We start from the raw sequence: 19,367 nt of genomic DNA, 5'->3' as shown, positions 1-19,367 counted from the left end.
GAGTTTAATAAAACAAACATGTTCTAAAAACATTTTATTTATAATATGTTGATTCATGTTAAGGAAAATACTGACAACTAATTTATTATATAATATACAATTTTTAAGTTATGCAAACTCTGAATCTTCATTTATATTGAAGTAACGGATGGGTTCTGCTCTCAATTTTCTCCTGTAGAAAGCTTTAGCTGCATTAACTAGTAGACCACATATCATACCCACACCTACTACTGTAGCGACACCTAAGATGCTCCATAGAACATGCTTGGGTTTTAAATCTGATAGAGTAAAGCCTCTTTTATATGTAAAGGATGTGTCAAACACAGGGCAGAAGGGTATGGTTATGTTGGTAATGTATGCCCCGCTTAACCGCATAGGTGCAGCACAACTGTAGAAAAGAATAAAAATAGATTAATATCATCACTAACAAAAATAAGAATATTTTTTATTGTTAATTCTGAGGTTTAATGACTTTTAATGTTAATTAAGAATTTGTATGATATTAATATCGAGTTAATGAATTTTTGTACATTCGCTGGCACTGACTATAATATAGTCTTAGTCATGGTAACAAGAATACATGTTTGGCCTTTACGCAGATCTTTGGATGATAAATTTAAACATATACACACATTTAAATCCAGATGATTATGCACAATATTGGACTAGAATATGCATAGTTTCATCAGAGTTATATTTAAGGGAAACTTACTGAGGTATTTCATCTGTCTTAAACTTTGTTCCTGCTCCTTGTTTGACCACAATATCGGCGAGATCACAGTTGCAAAGCCAACTGTTGCCGCTCATGCCCAGTATGTCCAGCTGACTCCAAACGAGTAGATCCGTTGGTAGTTCGCTCAGATTGTTGTTATCAAGGTATACCTGTTGAATTGGTAAAGTTATTTATATGTATATTTAATGGCTTAAGGTGCATTTTTACTATTTCACTTAACAACTTCTAAATTCTAATATTATAAATGCGAAAGTGTCTGCCTCCATGGTATCTTAGAGATGCACTATCACACCTGGGGCCGTACCACGAAACCATTTTGAGACCCAATCAATCGTACGAGAATGCCGCGCCCTACTCATACATACCATACAAACGTGAAATGACGTTGTTAGAGCAGGACGCGGCATTCTCGTCCGATTGTTTGAGTCTCAAAACGGTTTCGTAGTAGGCCTACTGAACCGATTTAGATAAAATTTGTTATTGGAGATACCCGGAAATACGGGACAGCACATAGGATAGTTAATTGCGGAAAAATAGGCGGTTCAAGCGCAATTAACGATTTTTTTTTTAATGATATAAGGGGGCAAACGAGCAATCGGGTCACCTGATGGAAAGCAACTTCCGTCGCCCATGGACACTCGCAGCATCAGAAGGTTTGCAAGTGCGTTGCCGGCCTTTTAAGAGGGAATAGGGTAGGGGAAGGTAGGGAAGGGAAGGGAATAGGGGAGGGTAGGGAAGGGAATAGGGTAGGGGATTGGGCCTCCGGTAAACTCACTCACTCGGCGAAACATAGCGCAAGCGCTGTTTCACGCCGGTTTTCTGTGAGAACGTGGTATTTCTCCGGTCGAGCCGGCCCATTTGTGCCGAAGCATGGCTCTCCCACGTATGCAATTCACACGCAACGAAGTTGCGGGCGCCATCCATAAAATCATATTTTTTTTATTCTTTAGCATGAAAGCTGATCATGATGAATATTGGAGAGTGATAAATAAACATGTGCAATATTAACTGTTATCGTTTTCACGAAAAATTGATTAATCAGCTGACCTAGTTGTGTTTGTTAATTCTAAAAACATATCTGGGACGCAAGTTTGTGTACCTTTTCATATTTTACTCTATTTCTGATAACCCAGTTGTTAATAGCGTAGATCAGTGTTTTTCAACCTTTTTTTATGATGCGACCTCTCTTGGTATGAGAAAATGTTTTGCGATCCCCTTTGCTTTTTTATCATGTAAGTATTTATATAATACAATTGCATAGTTACGGATATTATATTCTTTTGTTAAAAAGCCCCACTTAATATAATATTAATAGTATTTTTCTATTTTATTGTGTTATTTTACTGAAATAGTTCTCTCGACCTCTGGCGGCCATCTACAGAAGCTTCGCAAACCCCCAGGGGGTTCGCGACCCACAGGTTGAAAAACACTGGCGTAGATAAAACACTTCTCGTTTACTTTCGTAATGCAAACAACCTGCTCAATATCTACTGTTTAAGTACGTTAATATTTATTGAATTTTCTCCGACTTATGCTAAATACTCTCATACGGTTTTACTCGATCGAGTAATCACGTAGATTAAAAACCGCGGCTTGGGCTTACGTCCACACATTCAGAATTACTCGATAGACTCCAAAATCGAGTAAAAATTATTCTGTGGACCGCAAACATAACGCTTGAGTCTGTGGCTAATTTTAGTCTTGAAATATTTGTGGAAGTCCAGTCCAGGGAAGGTTTATATTTGGAGGGAAGTGATGCAAAGTTCACCGGGTCATCTAGTAAGAGATATGAGAGTCCTCCATAAGATACCATTTATGGTACTCTTATGGCACCTTTAAGGTCAAAGGCGAAAAGCTGTTCAGCTCTACCTTTAGCTGGAACATGCTAAAGTATGTAATAATATCCCACACCGGTTTCGGTGACGGTGGCCGGTTTCATTGAAACCAGGCCAGTGACGCAGGAGTAATTTTATAGTGCCCAAGTGTGTGCGCAGTACACAAGAGCACTCTCTATTACTTTTTCTCTCATAACCCAGTGGGACGGAAGACCGACACGACTGGCGAGAGATCAGGCGCAGGACCGACTTTTTACATGCCCAACCGACGCACGGATCATCTTGTCAGACAATCAGGTGATCAGCCTGCATTGTACTAACCAAACTTGGAAATAACATGTTTCCAACGCGGGAATTGAACCCACGACCTCCACGCTCTTAACCACTGGACCACGGAGCCGTTCAATGCTAAAGTATACCGTACAAAGACATCCTTTATTTTAAGGTTATGAAGACTGTGTTGTTCTAACTTCCTGTAAGGCTGTAAATGACATACTAGTATCACTAGTACCTATGTAACGTTAACCCCGGCTCCCGGACGATAAAGGAAGTTCGGCGCAAATGATTTGCTAGCGTCATCTAGTTTTACATAAATTAAAAAAAACATAGCCCTCCGAACGCAGTCAGGTGAAACGGAAAATCCTTGTATTTACTACGCATCATTGTTGGAATAGATAAAAAGACTGATAACAGTGCGCGAACTTCCTACCTAAACATTTGACGACTCAGTGGCTCAGTGGAAGCCTAACCCGGGGGTTACGGCTTCGAATCCCGCCGACGGAACAGAGAGTTTTCGATGTTCCTTGGTCATGGATGTTGATTAAATATGTGCATCGTAAAAAATCTTAAATATGTATGTACATATATACAGGGTGTAACAAAAATAAGTGATAATACTTTAGGGTGTGTATGTGTTCCTTGTAGAGAGTTCACTGTGAAAGTAGCAGTGCTGAAAGACCAAAATTTTTTTTCACTTTTGTATGGGGAAACTCGTGACGCTCGGGCCTTTGTCCATACAAAAGTGAAAAAAAATTTTCATCTTTCAGAGCTGCTACTTTCACAGTGAACTCTCTACAAGGAACACGTACACACCCTAAAGTATTATCACTTATTTTTGTTACACACTGTATATATATATATATATTTTGTAGTATAAATATAGTATAAAAGTATTAAGCTTAAATACATTTCAGTTGTCTGGATACCCGTAATACAAGTCCTTCAGGTAGGTACTTACCACGGGACCTGACGTAATGTGAAGCGTGGGGTAGATGCGAAAAAAATTCATTCCAGCTTGATGTGTAGGGAAGGTACCATAAAAAATATATTTTTTTAAGATTTCATGTACCATTTTGTCGGCATCATTAATATGTACATACTGTTACGTGCTAGGGTTCGAAGGATTTGGAGAGAAAGACCTGCTGACTCTCTTGAAGACTTTATTCACTAAGTCCAGGTCACACAAGCACACACTAGGTCACAACACTTAGCACTAAGTCCAAACACTAATCACTAGGTCCAATCACTAAGCACTATCACTGTCCTAGGTCGTAGCCAAGTCGAAGGTTTCACTGGTTCACTCACTATTGATCACTTATTGTCACTCCGAAATCGCCTTTATGATCGCTCGAACTGAACTGACTCTGCCGGGCCTGCCTGCGGCTTTTTATATGGCGAGACGAATTCCAGAAAGTTCCCGATTCACGTAAACAAGTAAACAAGCGTGGGAACTTTCTAGGAGGCTCGAGCATGTACCACAATAAAACTGCCGTCCTTACGATAAGTGCAGTAAGTTGAATTTAATTTAGACCTTATGGACTCAGTCATAAGGTCTAAATTAAAACACGTAAACACGCAAACAAATAAACGGTAAACACGTAAACAAACATTGGACCTTTCTAGAAGGTTCGAGTATGTACTTGCGCACCTCACACAGACCGAAACTATAAGGGTTCTTTGTTGACTACGGAACCCTAAAAAATTACCTCTTTTAGCGTTAGCTTCTCTTTGATAGATCTAAACGCGTTGTGGCTTATGTATTTTAGGTTTTTGTTGTGGCACAGGTGCAGGACTCGCAAGCTTTTGAGCGGTGTGAACGTGCTACGCTTCACTTCTTCCAAATAGTCGTTCTCTCCCACTTCTAGTTCCAGCACGTTGGATAGTCCTGGAACATGGAAGATGAATAGATGTTAATATTTTCTGTAACACTTACAATCAGCCCTAGATTTATAAATAGGTCGCATAGGCCATATAGGGGCGGCAGCGTTCTAGGGGGGGCAGCAGACTTCGTACATGGGGTGGCGGAAATAAAAAATAAAAATCTAAATCCGGCACTGCTTACAGTATAACATTTATTGTAAAAATCATGCTGGTGATTTGCGGCAAGTCGGGTTGATGCTAATCGTTCGTCAGTATCATGACATTTCTTTCAAAAATACGAGGAATGAAAGAGATAAGGCGATATTTCATGCACTCTCATTTTAAACCCAAAATAGCGCAGCTGAACCTTATCGTCCTTATCCATTATAGCCAAAAAGCCATCTCATATAGACCAAACCCCTACTAAAAAATTATTTAAAACCCAACCTAGAACCTCTTCCCATTTGGAGTACATTGTGCACTGACCATTGGCGAATTCATATTTTTATGACCTATAATAGCCTATTTATAAACCCGGAGGCACCTCCGGATCCGGAACCTGTCATAGGTTTGAACCAATCGTGGCACAAACCATGTTTTGTCCATGTCCGATTGAAAATGCAGTTTGGAAAGAACATAACAATGTTTAACTTCAATACGCATTGTGGATCTTTTTATTGCAAGGCGGTAAATGTTTGTAAATTGCCGGTATATAAGTACGTGAAATTTTGAAAGCTTTTAGCTCTACATAAGACAAGAGAATTATCCTTTCCAATGAGGCCTGTACTTCAAATAGTCGCAATATCATTATTGTGATAGTCGTTGGCCTTGTTAGAGCCTTGAGTCTTCCGAGCGACTTAACACTAACAGAAGCTAAACATCCTCTATAACAAAGCTGTTATGCCGTGACATGCTTTTAGACTTTGGAGCAAGACATTGGCTGTATCATTACGTTTTACGGCTGTGATCTTTGGTCGACACAAATAAATGTTGAATGTTAGGTTAGAAACCAAAATAAAACCAATGTGGTCGGCTTAAATGAGACTATTCCAAAAAAGTAACACTGTTACAACTTACAACTATGTTTAGTACTCCCTAATTAATAATGCGTATGAAAATCTTAGCTAATTGTCATAATCACGAAAACACCCGAATCTATGAAACTTGCATTTTGCACCTTGGTCAAAGGAAATAGAAGTAAACTAGCTGTTGCCCGCAACTTCATCCGCGTTAACATAGTATAATAACAAAGATGGATAGTTTTCTTCTTTTTGTTTTTGTGGTTCCTTATACAAAGGGTAAAAACGAACCCTATTTAAGCAAACGTCAATAAACTTTCATGTTTCTAACTCAAGAAATGACGGTCTTTCATTAAAACTTTCAACCCTTATTTCACCCCCTTCGGGGTAAAATTTTCAAAATTTCTTCCTTAGTGGGTGTCTACTTAATAAAACAACCCTACTCACCAAATTTCGTGGCTGTAACTTTTACAGTTTTTGCTCAGCGATGATGAATCAGTCAGTCAGTCCGTCAGTCAGGACATGTAATTTTATAAGTACGAGGGCTGCTATTTATGTATCCGGAATAAAAAAAGAAACAAACATATATCATTTAATATGGTTTTATTGCTTTTCAAAATATTCGCCGCGATGATCGACACACTTTTGCATACGCTGGAACCAATTTTCATAGCACTTTTTCCATTCTGATTAAGGTATCTCCAAAACGTGCATTTTGAACGCATCAACAGCCTCTTCGCGGCTCGAAAAACGTTGACCACGTAATTTGTTCTTCGCGTATGGAAATAAAAAGAAATCGTTAGGTGCCAAATCAGGGCTGTACGGCGGATGACCAGTCAATTCGATCTTTTGACCCTCCAAAAACTGAGTTGTTTCAGCTGAGGTGTGACAGCTAGCATTGTCGTGATGTAATATGATTCTGCGTTGTCGGTTGTCCTTTCTTATTTCTTCAAAGACTTCTGGTAAACAAATGGTCGTATACCATTCAGAATTAACCGTTTTACGATTCTCTAATGGCACTGTAGCCACATGTCCATTAATTCCAAAAAAACAGGCGACCATTTGCTTCAAAGTACTTTTTGCACGAGTAACTTTTGTTGGTTTCGGCTCATCTTGGAACACCCACACCGTTGACTGTTGTTTAGTTTCGGGGTCATATGCATAGATCCAAGATTCATCACCTGTGTAGATATTATAAACGGCTTTTGACGTACCACGGTTGTATTTTTTTATCATTTTTTTGCACCAATCGACACGAGCCCGTTTTTGATCGATTGTCAAGTTGTGCGGAATCCAACGCGAACATATTTTTTTTACAGCCAAATGTTCGTGTAATATCTTATGTATGCTCGTCATACTTATGCCTAAGGACGCCTCTATCTCGCGATATGTAACATGACGATCACGCATTATTAGTTCCCGCACAGCATCTATATTTTGTGGGACAACAGCTGTTTTTGGGCGACCTTCTTTATTTTCATCCGTGAGCATAGACCGCCCACGATTAAACTCACTGTACCAGTGATAAACAGTGGTTTTTGATGGTGCTTCATCTCCAAAAGTTGCGGTGAGTTGAATAAAGCTCTGTTGTTGATTTAGCCCACGCCGAAAATCGTAGTAAATCATTGCACGAAAATGTTTACGCGTTAAATACATGGCAAATGAAGACACGCAATTTTCAAAATGACGCCACAATGGAAAAATAATTGACAGTCACATGAAACAAAATGTATTCTTCAACCAAAGAGTTCTATTTTCAATTGTTGTAATTACTTTTGAAATATTGTTCTTGTAAGTGGCCAGTTCCGGATACATAAATAGCAGCCCTCGTATAGATATCATATAGCCGGTGGCTGTCCGCTGTCGCCGGTCCGTCAATAAGTGCCGGGAAGCCATCGCGGCGTTACCATGGTAACGTCCAAGCAACGGCAGGCGCCTCTAAGTCGCTGCAAAGCGTTGTTTTTCCAAAGTTAAGTTAAACAGCGGCGCTTGCAGCGACGTCTTCCGACGCTCGGAAAATACGATCGTTGCCGAAAAATTACGAAAATTTCTATTCATTATCACTTTGGGAGCACTGACTGTAATATATCGTATTTCTTCTCGTCTTTTAGCCATCACAAAAAAATGCTCGTTGAAAGCAAAATATGAGTTTCATTAATCATTACATACTAATTTGCCTTAGCTAATTTTATTTTTAACATAGATGGTTTTTTAACTGTCTGGACTCCAAAGAATTTACGAAAAATAAAGAAAACATGCTCGATGCGCACGCGCAGGTTTTTGTCACATTTGATGCAAAAAACTTTTCTTCGAGCGAAGTCAACGAACGATAATGATTTTTTGCCATAATAACCTCCAAGTCCAACAATGATATCAGTGTAACAAATAGCAGTTCACTGAACCATTGTTAACTATAAAAACTACCTGGTTTAATCATTACACGTAATTTGTAAGATGTAAATGCATGTTTTCTTATTATATTGTTATGCTTATAGCAGTTATAGCGTATGTACGTGTATCATAGTATCATTATCTTATATCTTTAAACGAGCAATTCTTGTATATATATATATAATTGGAATCTCGGAATCGGCTCCAACGATTTTCATGAAATTTGGTATATAGGGGGTTTCGGGGGCGCTAAATCGATCTAGCTAGGAATCATTTTTGGAAAATGTCATTTTATTCGTGTTTTATCGAATACCGAGCAAAGTTCGGTCAAACAGCTAGTCATCATTATCAGGTATAAGTATCAACAAAGAATACGTAATAACACATTTATAGAGTTAGCTGTTACTATTTTTTTATCGTAATTTTTAATGAGTATAATGATGAATTTGTAGTACAATAAAAGTTCACCAAGACCACTCTGTAGTACTCGGCACGTTAAAGCAAATTACAGTAATAGTTTGCTTACGTACTGAGTGGGAAAGACGGCCATTAACAAATAGAATTGAGATATGAAAGCTAATAAACATCCTAATAACATTCAATACCCAATAAATAAAAACAATTTCAATAAAATCAACGTCATGGTGAAATCGCGTTCGCGGAATCAACAAATTCGGTTATTTTTAAGTATCTTAGATTTGATAAGGCTAAACCAGTTTTAGCGATTAGTAGTTGCTAAAATTTCCATTGGCATCATTCCTATCTCGGCTGATATAGGGCCAACAACCCCAGTCTCATCGGGGCTTATGTGCCAAAAGTCTTATCTTCCGTAATTATTTGGAGGTATGACGAATAGACGGGTTATGGAACGTGTGATTAAGGCCCATTTACGCTAATGTTAATGGTTAGAATTCGAATAACATGTCTTCTCTATCTTTTATATGAAAATCGAGAGAGATGAAAAGATGTTTATTGAAAGATAGAGTGTACATTGTTTTTAAGGTTTCGGATTTCGCTTAGCGATAATGTAGGACCTAGATAGATCTAGATAGAATAATCATCGGATCATCTGGAAGCTTCCGCGACAGTGAATACGCCTAGGTCGGAGCAGAGGGCGCTACTGTGCTAGTAGCGCCCTCTGCTAGAGTAAATAATCCGACTATAATCCAACATGTTGGCTGGTCTACACAATATAAGTATCAGATTATTTACAGAAACGTTCTCAAACGTGGTAGAGCCATGCTTCGGCACGAATGGGCCGGCTCGACCGGAGAAATACCACGGGCTCACAGAAAACCGGCGTGAAACAGCGCTTGCGCTGTGTTTCGCCGATTGAGTGAGTTTACTGGTGGCCCAATCCCCAACCCTATTCCTTTCCCTACCCTTCCCTATTCCCTTCCTTACCCTCCCCTATTCCCTCTTAAAAGGCCGGCAACGCATCTCTTCTGATGTTGCGAGTGTCCATAGGCCACGGAAGTTGCTTTCCATCAGGTGACCCGTTTGCTCGTTTGCCCCCTTATTTCATTAAAAAAAAAGAACTTTTTGTTCACTGCCTATGCTGGTGCTGCCTCTGGATGGCGTGACAACGTTGGTTGGTTTGGCTCTACTCTCTAGAATACTCTTTTGCTTTTTGGTAGAAAACAGACTGGATCAAACAAAGAAAGAAGGTTTTTTAATGTTGAATTAAATAACAAGGCTTACTCCAATCTTACTGAGAATAAAAATATCAGTAATTTTTACATTTGCTATCAAATGATATCGCTACGATATTAAATAAGTTTCCATTTAATAAAGTGAAATTGCATAGGAATTACATCACAGATATTTATTATGCTACTAATCCCGCGATTACGTAAGTTGCTTATATCTGAACATATAATATTAGTTGAAGTTAACGAAAGAATTTAATTAGTTTTAATTTTGGACAATTAATTATTTTAAGGCCTGTTTCACCACTTTCTGATAAAGTGCCTATTAGTAGTTATTATAAATAGGCTATTAAACATTTTTTGACAGATTCTCCGTACTTGATCTGTCAAGTTAAGTGGTGGATAGCCTATTCGTCACTTATCAGAAAGTGGTGAAACGGCGTGTTTCACCACTTTCTGATAAGTGACGACGACGACGACTAAGCCCTCGGGACGGTCTCTTTTCTTATGTCAGGCATCAAGAGTACTCTGCCGAGCCCCTGCAAGGCTCCGCGAGCGATGGATAAATTGTTTTTAGAAATGTCACAAGACACCAGCATGGAGACCATTCATTCAAAGACAAAACATTTTTTTGGGGTGTCAAAAAGTCACTTGTTAAAAGGGTTCCCCCATTCAAAAAGTTTGAGAACCGCTGCTCTATGTGTTAATCGTTCGCGCTGTAAAAACGTGTTTTTCTCGGTTAATTGTAATGATATATTAGTTTTGTAATAAAGTGTTATAAATAAAGTTTTTATGTGCCTGTCTATTAATATAATTTTGGTATCTGTGGTGAAATCATAAGTACGTCCGAAATGTAAGATAATTACGATCTAATGCGTTGGCAACATCCTCCCCCTAATGTCCGAAATAAACTTGATAACCTCAAGCAATTTTTTATGGTTTGGTATTTATTTGTAAAATCTGCGTAAAATATCAAGCCGAAAAAATCGAAATCAACTGGCTCAAATAAGAGAGCCCTATACACAGCTCTTTGCGATTTTTTACTCTCTCTTATCATAGAAATATGAACCATCGAAGAAATTGATTCATAGGTAGTTGACAGACCTACGTGATTTGGTCGGATTATTTTTAATTCAATGTAGGTAGGTAATTCGTGATCTGTCGGCTGGGTTTAACAAAAATCGACCACATTACAAAGGTCCGCCATCTGCCAATGAAACAACTTCTCTGGTAGTACCTACATAGTACATGGAATAGAAAACAGACACTATTAGATATGTATTTAAACTATCATGATTATTTCATAGAATGATTAGGTTAAAAATTGTATTTTTTTATGGTAGCAACTTTCCTACTTAAAAAAAATAGTTGCTGTTACCTATAAAAGTGCTAAGGCGTCGCAGGCGCTTATTTATTTTTCAAGTAGAAAAGGCGCTGCTATAAAAGTATTTGCTTAAGGGTGAGTTGTACCGACTTACTTTAACTTTAACCTTAACTATGACTACGCCTCTGGTGCATTATGACCCACCCCACCCTTAGTCTCGAAAGTGAATAAAATATAATAATCACCCGCTGTACAATCCTTCTAATCCATACTAATATTATAAATGCGAAAGTGTGTCTGTCTGTCCGTCTGTCTGTCTGTCTGTCTGTCTGTCTGTTACCTCTTCACGCTCAAACCGATGAACCGATTTTGCTGAAATTTGGCATGGAGATATTTTGAGTCCCGGGAAAAGACATAGGACTATTCTAACCACTAACATATTACTAGCGGAAATGGGCAATGAGAATAAAAACACTTACCCACAAAACTATCGTCATTGAGCTCTATAATAGGGTTGTTGTTGAAGGTCAAATACTGCAGAGTGCTGCCAACCAAGCTGAGGCTTTCAGGGACTGTCACAAACCCATTCCCAGATAGATCTAGTTGGCGCAGGTTGACCAGGCCTCTGAACGCGTCCAACGGGATACTGTCGATGGCAGTCTTTGAGAGGTCCAGCACCTGAAATGCAGAGCATATTTTGAGGGTAGATCATTTATTTTCTATGCAGGTGAAAGAACTTGTCGATTTATATCTTTAAAATATAGTGGGATTAAGTAACTAAAATGTATCTTAACCCCATTTACACCAATGTTTTAGTTATTTCTACAAAATTTTTACTTGTATGATAATTTGGAAAAGCTTAACAGACTAGAGCAACATTGCAATTTGTATAACTTCAACTTATGTACGTGAAGATCGTTTTAATTGTAACGGGGTAAAATTTTTTCTAGGCAGAATGAGTTTCAAGTCTTGATTAGACAAAAAGAGTGACAAAGTCCACTTGCGCAAATCTGAGATGTATGTTTTAAAATCATACCGTCTCTTTCATCTAGCATTTTATTTAACCAGGGATAAATATAATGCTATTTCCTCATGTAATATCTCTTAAACTGATTGACAAGGCTGACACAAGAGGACCTTAATAATAATCTCATACCTCCAAATTCGTCGCGCTCGACAACGCTAACACCGTCACATGGTCTAATATCTCAATGGGATTGTTGTTCAGATAGAGCCTGGTCAGGTTGGGCGTGTACTGGAACAGGTATCTGTCCAGGGAGTGGATCTCGTTGAAGCCCAAGTTGAGGGTCTCCAGCGCGAGGCTGCCGTATACTCCATCGCTGTAGGGACCTTGGAATATCTCGCTGCGGAGCACATCACCTGAAAATTTTCTTTGCAACTTAAATGGGAAATAACTCATTGCTAGAAAATGCCAATTGCGATGTATCTTTTAGAGAGGTATTTAATTCATCTAGCCCTTTCGGATTCTTTCTTCAATGGCGCGCCAAAGAAATATACTTATAAATAGGGTTGCCATCACCCAGATTCCCTTCGCCGGTCAGGCACGACAAAATACCCGGACATTTGGCCGAAATGTGGTTATTTCCCCGGACACCTTTTAAAGAGTATTTACGATAACGTTTTGCCAATTTTTGCTTTTCCAACAAGAATTTGTAAAAATCTGACTAACTCAAGTCCGTGCAAGAAACCGTGTGTATGCTTAGCGAGTTTTTATCTTTCGTTTATTGCTGCATGACTTAAAAGTTAAACTCTGATTAAAAGTGTCTGGATTTCAACCGGACACTTTTCAAAAACCCGGCCGGACGCACCCCGGACGCCCTTCAAACTAGGACAAATCCGGGGAAATTCGGACGGATGGCAACCCTACTTATAAAAGAAAAACATTACTATTTTCTGTCGCATTCGTATAAAATCAGTAGATTACGAACGAAAAACAAATACAAGCGTCGCAACTCGCAGGTCATGATGACAGATGTAAATGTTACAACTCCTGTAGGCGTTCATGGATATCTGCAGAAGTTACAAATATGTACGTTGCAGGTTTCTACCCCACCCTGCTAATTTAAACGCTAGGATGTTTCTTCGTGTTTTTGAGGGTCTAAATGGCCCATTTACAGTCGAGCCAGCCCATTCCCAATTTCTAAAGCACTGCTAGTATATTGTGTAGTAAACAGGTGACAATGTAAACAGATGGGAAGATAACGTGAAGCACTGTGACGCACTTGTTCTTCATTTGATCGATAGAGCTCTTATCTGTATGAAGTTGTTGTTAAACAACTACCTGCTATCAGGCTTAAACGCAAGGTGAGAAAGATTTATAGTCAAAACTGCCACCGAACTAAGAAATTCTGTTTGGTGGCATATTAACTGGTCTGATTGACTAATTATAGCAGAGCTGAGATGGTATCTTGAATTGCAATTATTGATAAAAACATTTTTCTAGAGTCTCAGAGGTGCTTAGAGGTTATCGGTTTGGGAAAAAACAAATCAGTGGGAGGGGCATTAATGGTCATTGGTCAGTGGTCACACTAACATAATGTTACCCTTTATGCTTTTACGTTACTTGGCTGAGAATGTACTCCTCTTATAGAGTATGAAGCTTATTGCTGCTTTTTTTAATAATATAGATTATAAATATTTATAGGGCATATTTTATAGTCGTCTATGATGTGTTGACCAATAGTTTTTTCGATTTTTTTGTCGTTTGTCGCTACAAACTTATAATGAGTGACAGTGACTAAACCTGATAAGGTATTGGTTCTTTATGACTTATGAGTTCAGAAGAAGAAGGAAGGTTCAGAAGAAATACCGACTATGTTCATTTTATGATGTTCTGTTTGCTTTATAATGTAGTGCTTAGTGGGGAAAACCCTCGCTTATGTTATTATACCGACTATTTATTATCACTGCCACATTACATCACGTTTTGGTATATTCATAATAATTAAGAGCGATCCACACCGCCGTTTTTCCATACAAACGTTGTCCGCTGTTTCCTCCCTGGATAATACCGGTAGAGTTATAATTTTTTTCCTGAATATTTATGGCCACTAATACAATGTCCCTATGTTTTCTTTTTTTTTATAATTTAATTATTAAAGAAGATATAAACGTTCAAAAACCCAAAAAAATGGCCAGATTTTTCTCTGTGTTCAAACACCCATAAAACAAAACTGGCTGGAATATACCAAAAAAAGTAAAACATAGGAACACAGCTCAAGCCTTGCTTTAATTGTTAATGAAAAAAGTACTTAAATCGGTTAAGTTTTGGAGAAGGAATCAGAGGACAACGAATCGATGATTTTCTTTTATTTTATTAGAACTTTTGTCGTGTTGTCTCTATCGCGCTCTGCGGTGGGAGACTTGAGATTGGTGAGACAGCAATACATTTTCAAAATACCTATTTTGAATTTCTCTCGCCCCTGGTGTATCCTCTTAATTAAATACTATTGGACTTGAAATTAATAGTGATGGGGGCTCTACATTTCAGCAGAGTTGCGGTAGGTACTAGGTTCTGTCGTACCCGAAACTCTACCTTAAGCACCCTTAAGAGGATACACCAGGGGCTAGAGAAATGAAAAAAAGTACGTGTAATATCTATAGCTGTCTCCCTTACTTCAAACCTATAACGCAGAACGCGATAGAGACAACTGCAGAAAATCAACGATTCGTTGTCCCCTGATTCCTTCTCCAAAACTTAATTATATTAAGTACTTCATTCATTAAAGATTAAAGAAAGGCTTGAGCTGTGTTCCTATGTTTTTTTTTTGCATAATCTAGCCAAATCTGTTTTCTGGATGTTTGAACACAGCGGAAAATCTGGCCATTTTTTTGGGTTTTTGAACGTTCATATCTTATTAAATAATTAAGTTATGAAAAAAAAAGAAAACATAGGAACATTGTATTAGTGGCTGTCAGTGGCGAAGGGTAAATATTTTCGGAAGGGAAGCCGGAGTAACAAATCTACTTACCAAAACGCTCAGCACTGATGTTCAACAATGTTCGAGTTTCAAGTTTGATAATGATGCCTTTGAAAAATGCCTTCTGAGTTAAGTTGTATGCGTTGCTAATTAACCTTTCTCCGTAATAACTCGCCGAGTATCGGCTTATTTCCGAGTACATTGGCGCGTGGTAGAACGAGACAGAAAATGACGATTAGCATGTGACGACTGACGGCACATGCGGACTACGGTCATTCAAAACTAAGTTTGGGAAACGAAGTTTCCTTCGACAGCAAATAATCTGTCATACAACAGTCTCAGCTGTACGAGTCAAAATTAACAAATCACAATATAAAATTAATTTAAATTCGCGACACTGCACTCTTCTTAACGCTAAAACAAATAACATTCGACATTCAAACACAAACCAAACAAGTTGTTTACAAACACTCATCCGCCATTTGACTCATAACAATTTTACTTCATGAAGTTCATCTTTCTCGCTCGCACTTGTGCGTTGCTAATTAACCTTTCTCCGTAATAACTCGCCGAGTATCGGCTTATTTCCGAGTACATTGGCGCGTGGTAGAACGAGACAGAAAATGACGATTAGTTCACAGGAATGAAAAGGACAGATGCTTTCTATGAAATATCGTTGTATGAAGAAATAACCCGCTAATTTATCGGCTTCTATCAGAGATGGCATGCACGTTGCATTGCCTATATAAATTTGTAGGCGATTAATTATTAATTCAAACTATTTCAAGTGAGAGAAAAATTTATTGCATATAAAATTTTGTAGGCGTTTAGTGAATTCAAAGTTTTTTAAGTATGTAAAATATTTATTAGATAAAAATGTATTTGGCCCATAGATTCGATTTTCCAAAAGGGAAGCCGACGGGAATCGGGTTATGTGGACTCTTCGCCACTGGTGGCTGTAGATATTCAGGAAAAAATATATAACTCTACTAGCATTATCCAGGGAGGAAACAGGGGACAACGTTTGTATGGAAAAAAGGGCGGTGTAGACTCCTCTTAAGCAAGGAGTGGAGCACCATGGGGTTTTTGTGGGTACGCCGTACGCTAGGGGAGTCCCACATACCCCGGCCGATATCCCCAATCTGCCGGCGTTGCGTAAAGCATTTCCTCATGTAAACTACTACATTTCTTGTAGAGCACCTCACAAAAAGACAAAAAGGCGCGCTACATTTTTTATTATCTCTATTTATCATTCCATAGATAAAGGCCGCCTCGAATCATTATCATTTTACCAGTAAATACAACATACCTGATATACAGTTATTGCTAAGATCCAAGTAGACGAGGCGCTGTATGTTTCTAAACGCGTCCTCTTGTACGTCTCTAATGCGGTTGTTTTTGAAGCTGATTGCTATTCTACTGCCTGGGAGGCTGGGTAGCCGCGTCACATTCGTTATGCTGTTATTGAAGAAGGTAACCAGCACGTGATCTGTAAAGTGTTAAAGCAAAGTCAATAATTTCATGAAATATAGAGACATGTTTACACTTCGACAAACAATATTTTATATAGCTTTGATAGGGGGGGCTAACGTAAAACAGCTGCCAAGTGCGAGTTGGACTCGCCCATGAAGGGTTCCGCAGGAAATCAAAACTATTTTTTTTAATTTGAATAATATCGGAATGTTAAATATAATGAGGCCGTCAATGTGAGCCCAAACATGAAAACTCCACTTCGTTCATACGAACTCGGGGTTCATACGGAACTCGGCTCCTATAGAATCCAGTAGATGCTGCAGCAGCATAGCATGCAAATATTTAGTATTTATCTACTTACGTTGTCGCAATTAAAATGAGCCCAAACACAAAACCTCTGCTCTAAGTTGATGAGGAGTTGGGTATCCTATTAATTACCAGCTGATGCTGCAGCACCAGGTCAACTTTCTATTAATGTGTATATATTCATAAGTGTCACGATTACGAACCAGAATGCAAAATATAAAATCCATCAAACGACTGCAAGTTGCTAATCGGCCTATCACGAACCAGATAAACCGTGATATTTCAGCAATGAGCAGGCTGATGATGATGAATTATAGCTAAGAACACTCTCGATCATGTCAGCTTTCAAAAAGACAGACAGATACACAGAATTACAGACAGACAGACACGTCAAACTTATAACGCACCTCTTTTTTTGGCGGGGGTTAATAAAAAAAATACATGTACATTGTACAATTACCCGCCATTTATTAGGTAAACTAAATTGTGTTTTCATAGGTAAATAGTTATTGGTATAAGAGACAAAACGAATTGATTTTGATGATCGGAAACATCAATTTGGATGACTGAGAGATGGAAGTTGATTATTCTGTCTTATACTATTGTTTTTAACTGATTTCCAAAACGAAGGAGTTAAAAATATATATTTTATGTTCAGATGTGATTTTTTATGATAAATGAATACTTTGCCGCTTGTGACACGAAAAGGAACGGGGGTCGGGGGGCCGCAGCCCCCCAAGTAGAAGACGGGACGAAAGCCTGTTAATCAAATGACCCTCGAAATCTGTGTGTTTAGTTTAGGTTAGTAGAACATTTATGGTAAATAACTTAGTTTGTTCCTAAAAAGGACAATTTAAACTCAGCACAACAACGCGATACCATTTCGTTATAAGCGAAACTACGATGTGACACCATTTCGTAAAAAGCAACACTACTAGGAAGGGGGAGGGGTTTGGGGGGGCGCAGCCCCCTCAAGCAGACGGGCCGAGGCAAAGTCTCGGTTCATAAACAGCGGAGTAATCGTTAAACATAAAAAAATAAAAAAAACGAACATAACATAACCTCCACTTTGAAAGTCGGTAAAAAATGTAGCCTATGTGTTAATCCAGGATGACAGCTACCTTCTTGTAAAATTTTGTCGCAATCGGTCCAGCCGTTTAGGTGTGAAGAAGTAACAAACATACAAACTCACATACTTTCGGCTTTATAATATTAGTAGGATTGTCGATTGGACAAGTAAGATAGAGGATATAGTAGGGGGGGGGGTGGGTCCGGATAATTATGTATTACGTATGGATAATTTATTATCTGTTTGCACTAATAAGATTAGGTTTTATACTTCTAATAATTTATCTTGTACCCAATGAGTCGTGCTTATCGGGCAAATCCGTGTTAAACACATACCAGTAAATAGGTGTACATAACACTTGTTGATAAATATTGTTTCAGGCGAGATTAATCTATGTACGCACTTAAAAAATCTCTATTATCTCTTAAGTAAAAAAATTTGGTAAAAAAAATTAATTACCTTAATATTATATGGTATTAGTAAATGTTATCAAAATATTCTGATTCATCAAAAAAGGATCAGAAAGTTTTATGAAACTCTTCCGTGCCGCGTGCGCTTAGATTGTAAATTGTTCATACTATAAAGTATTGTTCAATGTTATTATAGGATTATGGACTGCCTTAGAGTTTAGATCTACTTCATGTTTTGATTAACTTACTTTCTTAACTTCTAAGAAGAATAGAGGGGTGCACCCTAACACCTTTGTCCTTCCAACATGCCCGCTGGTTGGGAACTGTTCATACGTAATATCTACAATATGTTCTGCTTCAGGTTTTGTCATCATATTTATTCAATATTAACATTAAAGTTACACATCGTATGGCCTTCCTAATAAATACACATAATATTGATCATTGTTATGTTGAGGGCTAGTCGTCAAAGCGAGAATTTCATTAAATATTACGTGGTTATAACTTACGACTCTATTCAAAATGTGTTCCCAAGCTAAATTACGTTGCTCTTAATATTACATATTTCAATGCCGATTTGAGGAATGAACATTTCAAATATCTATACTAACTTGCTGCATTATAAATCTGTGGTACGGCTAGTTTGTAAAGTTTTCCTTTCTATAAAAAAAGAAAAAGCTACCTTTGTCAACGGCTGTGGTAAGTCGCTCCGGCCAGTCAGGTATCTCAGTGATATCCCGCCGGGAACAGTTAAGCGTGAGATTGTTGACATCTGGCACGGAGACGTCGCACGGCCGACCCTCGCCCCGAGCCCAGCCCGCGTACACTAGGACACTTATTATCACTAACACCTATAACAGAGAACAGCATAGCTTATGTAACCGCCACACACACCACACAACATACGACCACGCTCCTACTCACTCCGCGTGCGCGCTGAGAGTGCATCTTCGACCGATTCACGGGGGCCACTGCACCGCCGCCGCGCTACAACTTTATCTTATCGGGCGGTGGAAGCGTATCACGAAATGTCAACGGCGGCGCGCCCCTCATTGGTCGCTCCTATCTCGGAATCGGC

The 19,367-nt window shown here is 38.6% G+C and overlaps 2 protein-coding genes across 5 annotated transcripts in view; one reads left to right on the top strand and one right to left on the bottom strand.

The window, feature by feature from the left end:
- The window catches only part of LOC121732758, a 30,989-nt gene that overhangs the window by 1,240 nt on the left and 10,382 nt on the right, over positions 1-19,367 (top strand). The window lies entirely within an intron of this gene.
- Positions 22-19,367, bottom strand: LOC121732759 (chondroadherin-like). The gene is made up of 8 exons (XM_042122719.1): positions 19,214-19,367; positions 18,972-19,140; positions 16,341-16,520; positions 12,247-12,470; positions 11,570-11,768; positions 4,554-4,732; positions 713-882; positions 22-388 (listed from the first exon to the last, which is right to left on the bottom strand). Exons 1-8 carry the CDS (start codon positions 19,235-19,237, stop codon positions 109-111), a joined length of 1,425 nt encoding a protein of 474 aa, XP_041978653.1. The 5' UTR covers positions 19,238-19,367; the 3' UTR covers positions 22-108.

This window comes from Aricia agestis, chromosome 12 (genome assembly GCF_905147365.1).
Source record: "Aricia agestis chromosome 12, ilAriAges1.1, whole genome shotgun sequence".
Lineage (NCBI taxonomy): Eukaryota > Metazoa > Arthropoda > Insecta > Lepidoptera > Lycaenidae > Aricia > Aricia agestis.
The sequence above is the reverse complement of the archived record's forward strand: the minus strand, read 5'-3'. Positions and strand labels throughout refer to the sequence as shown.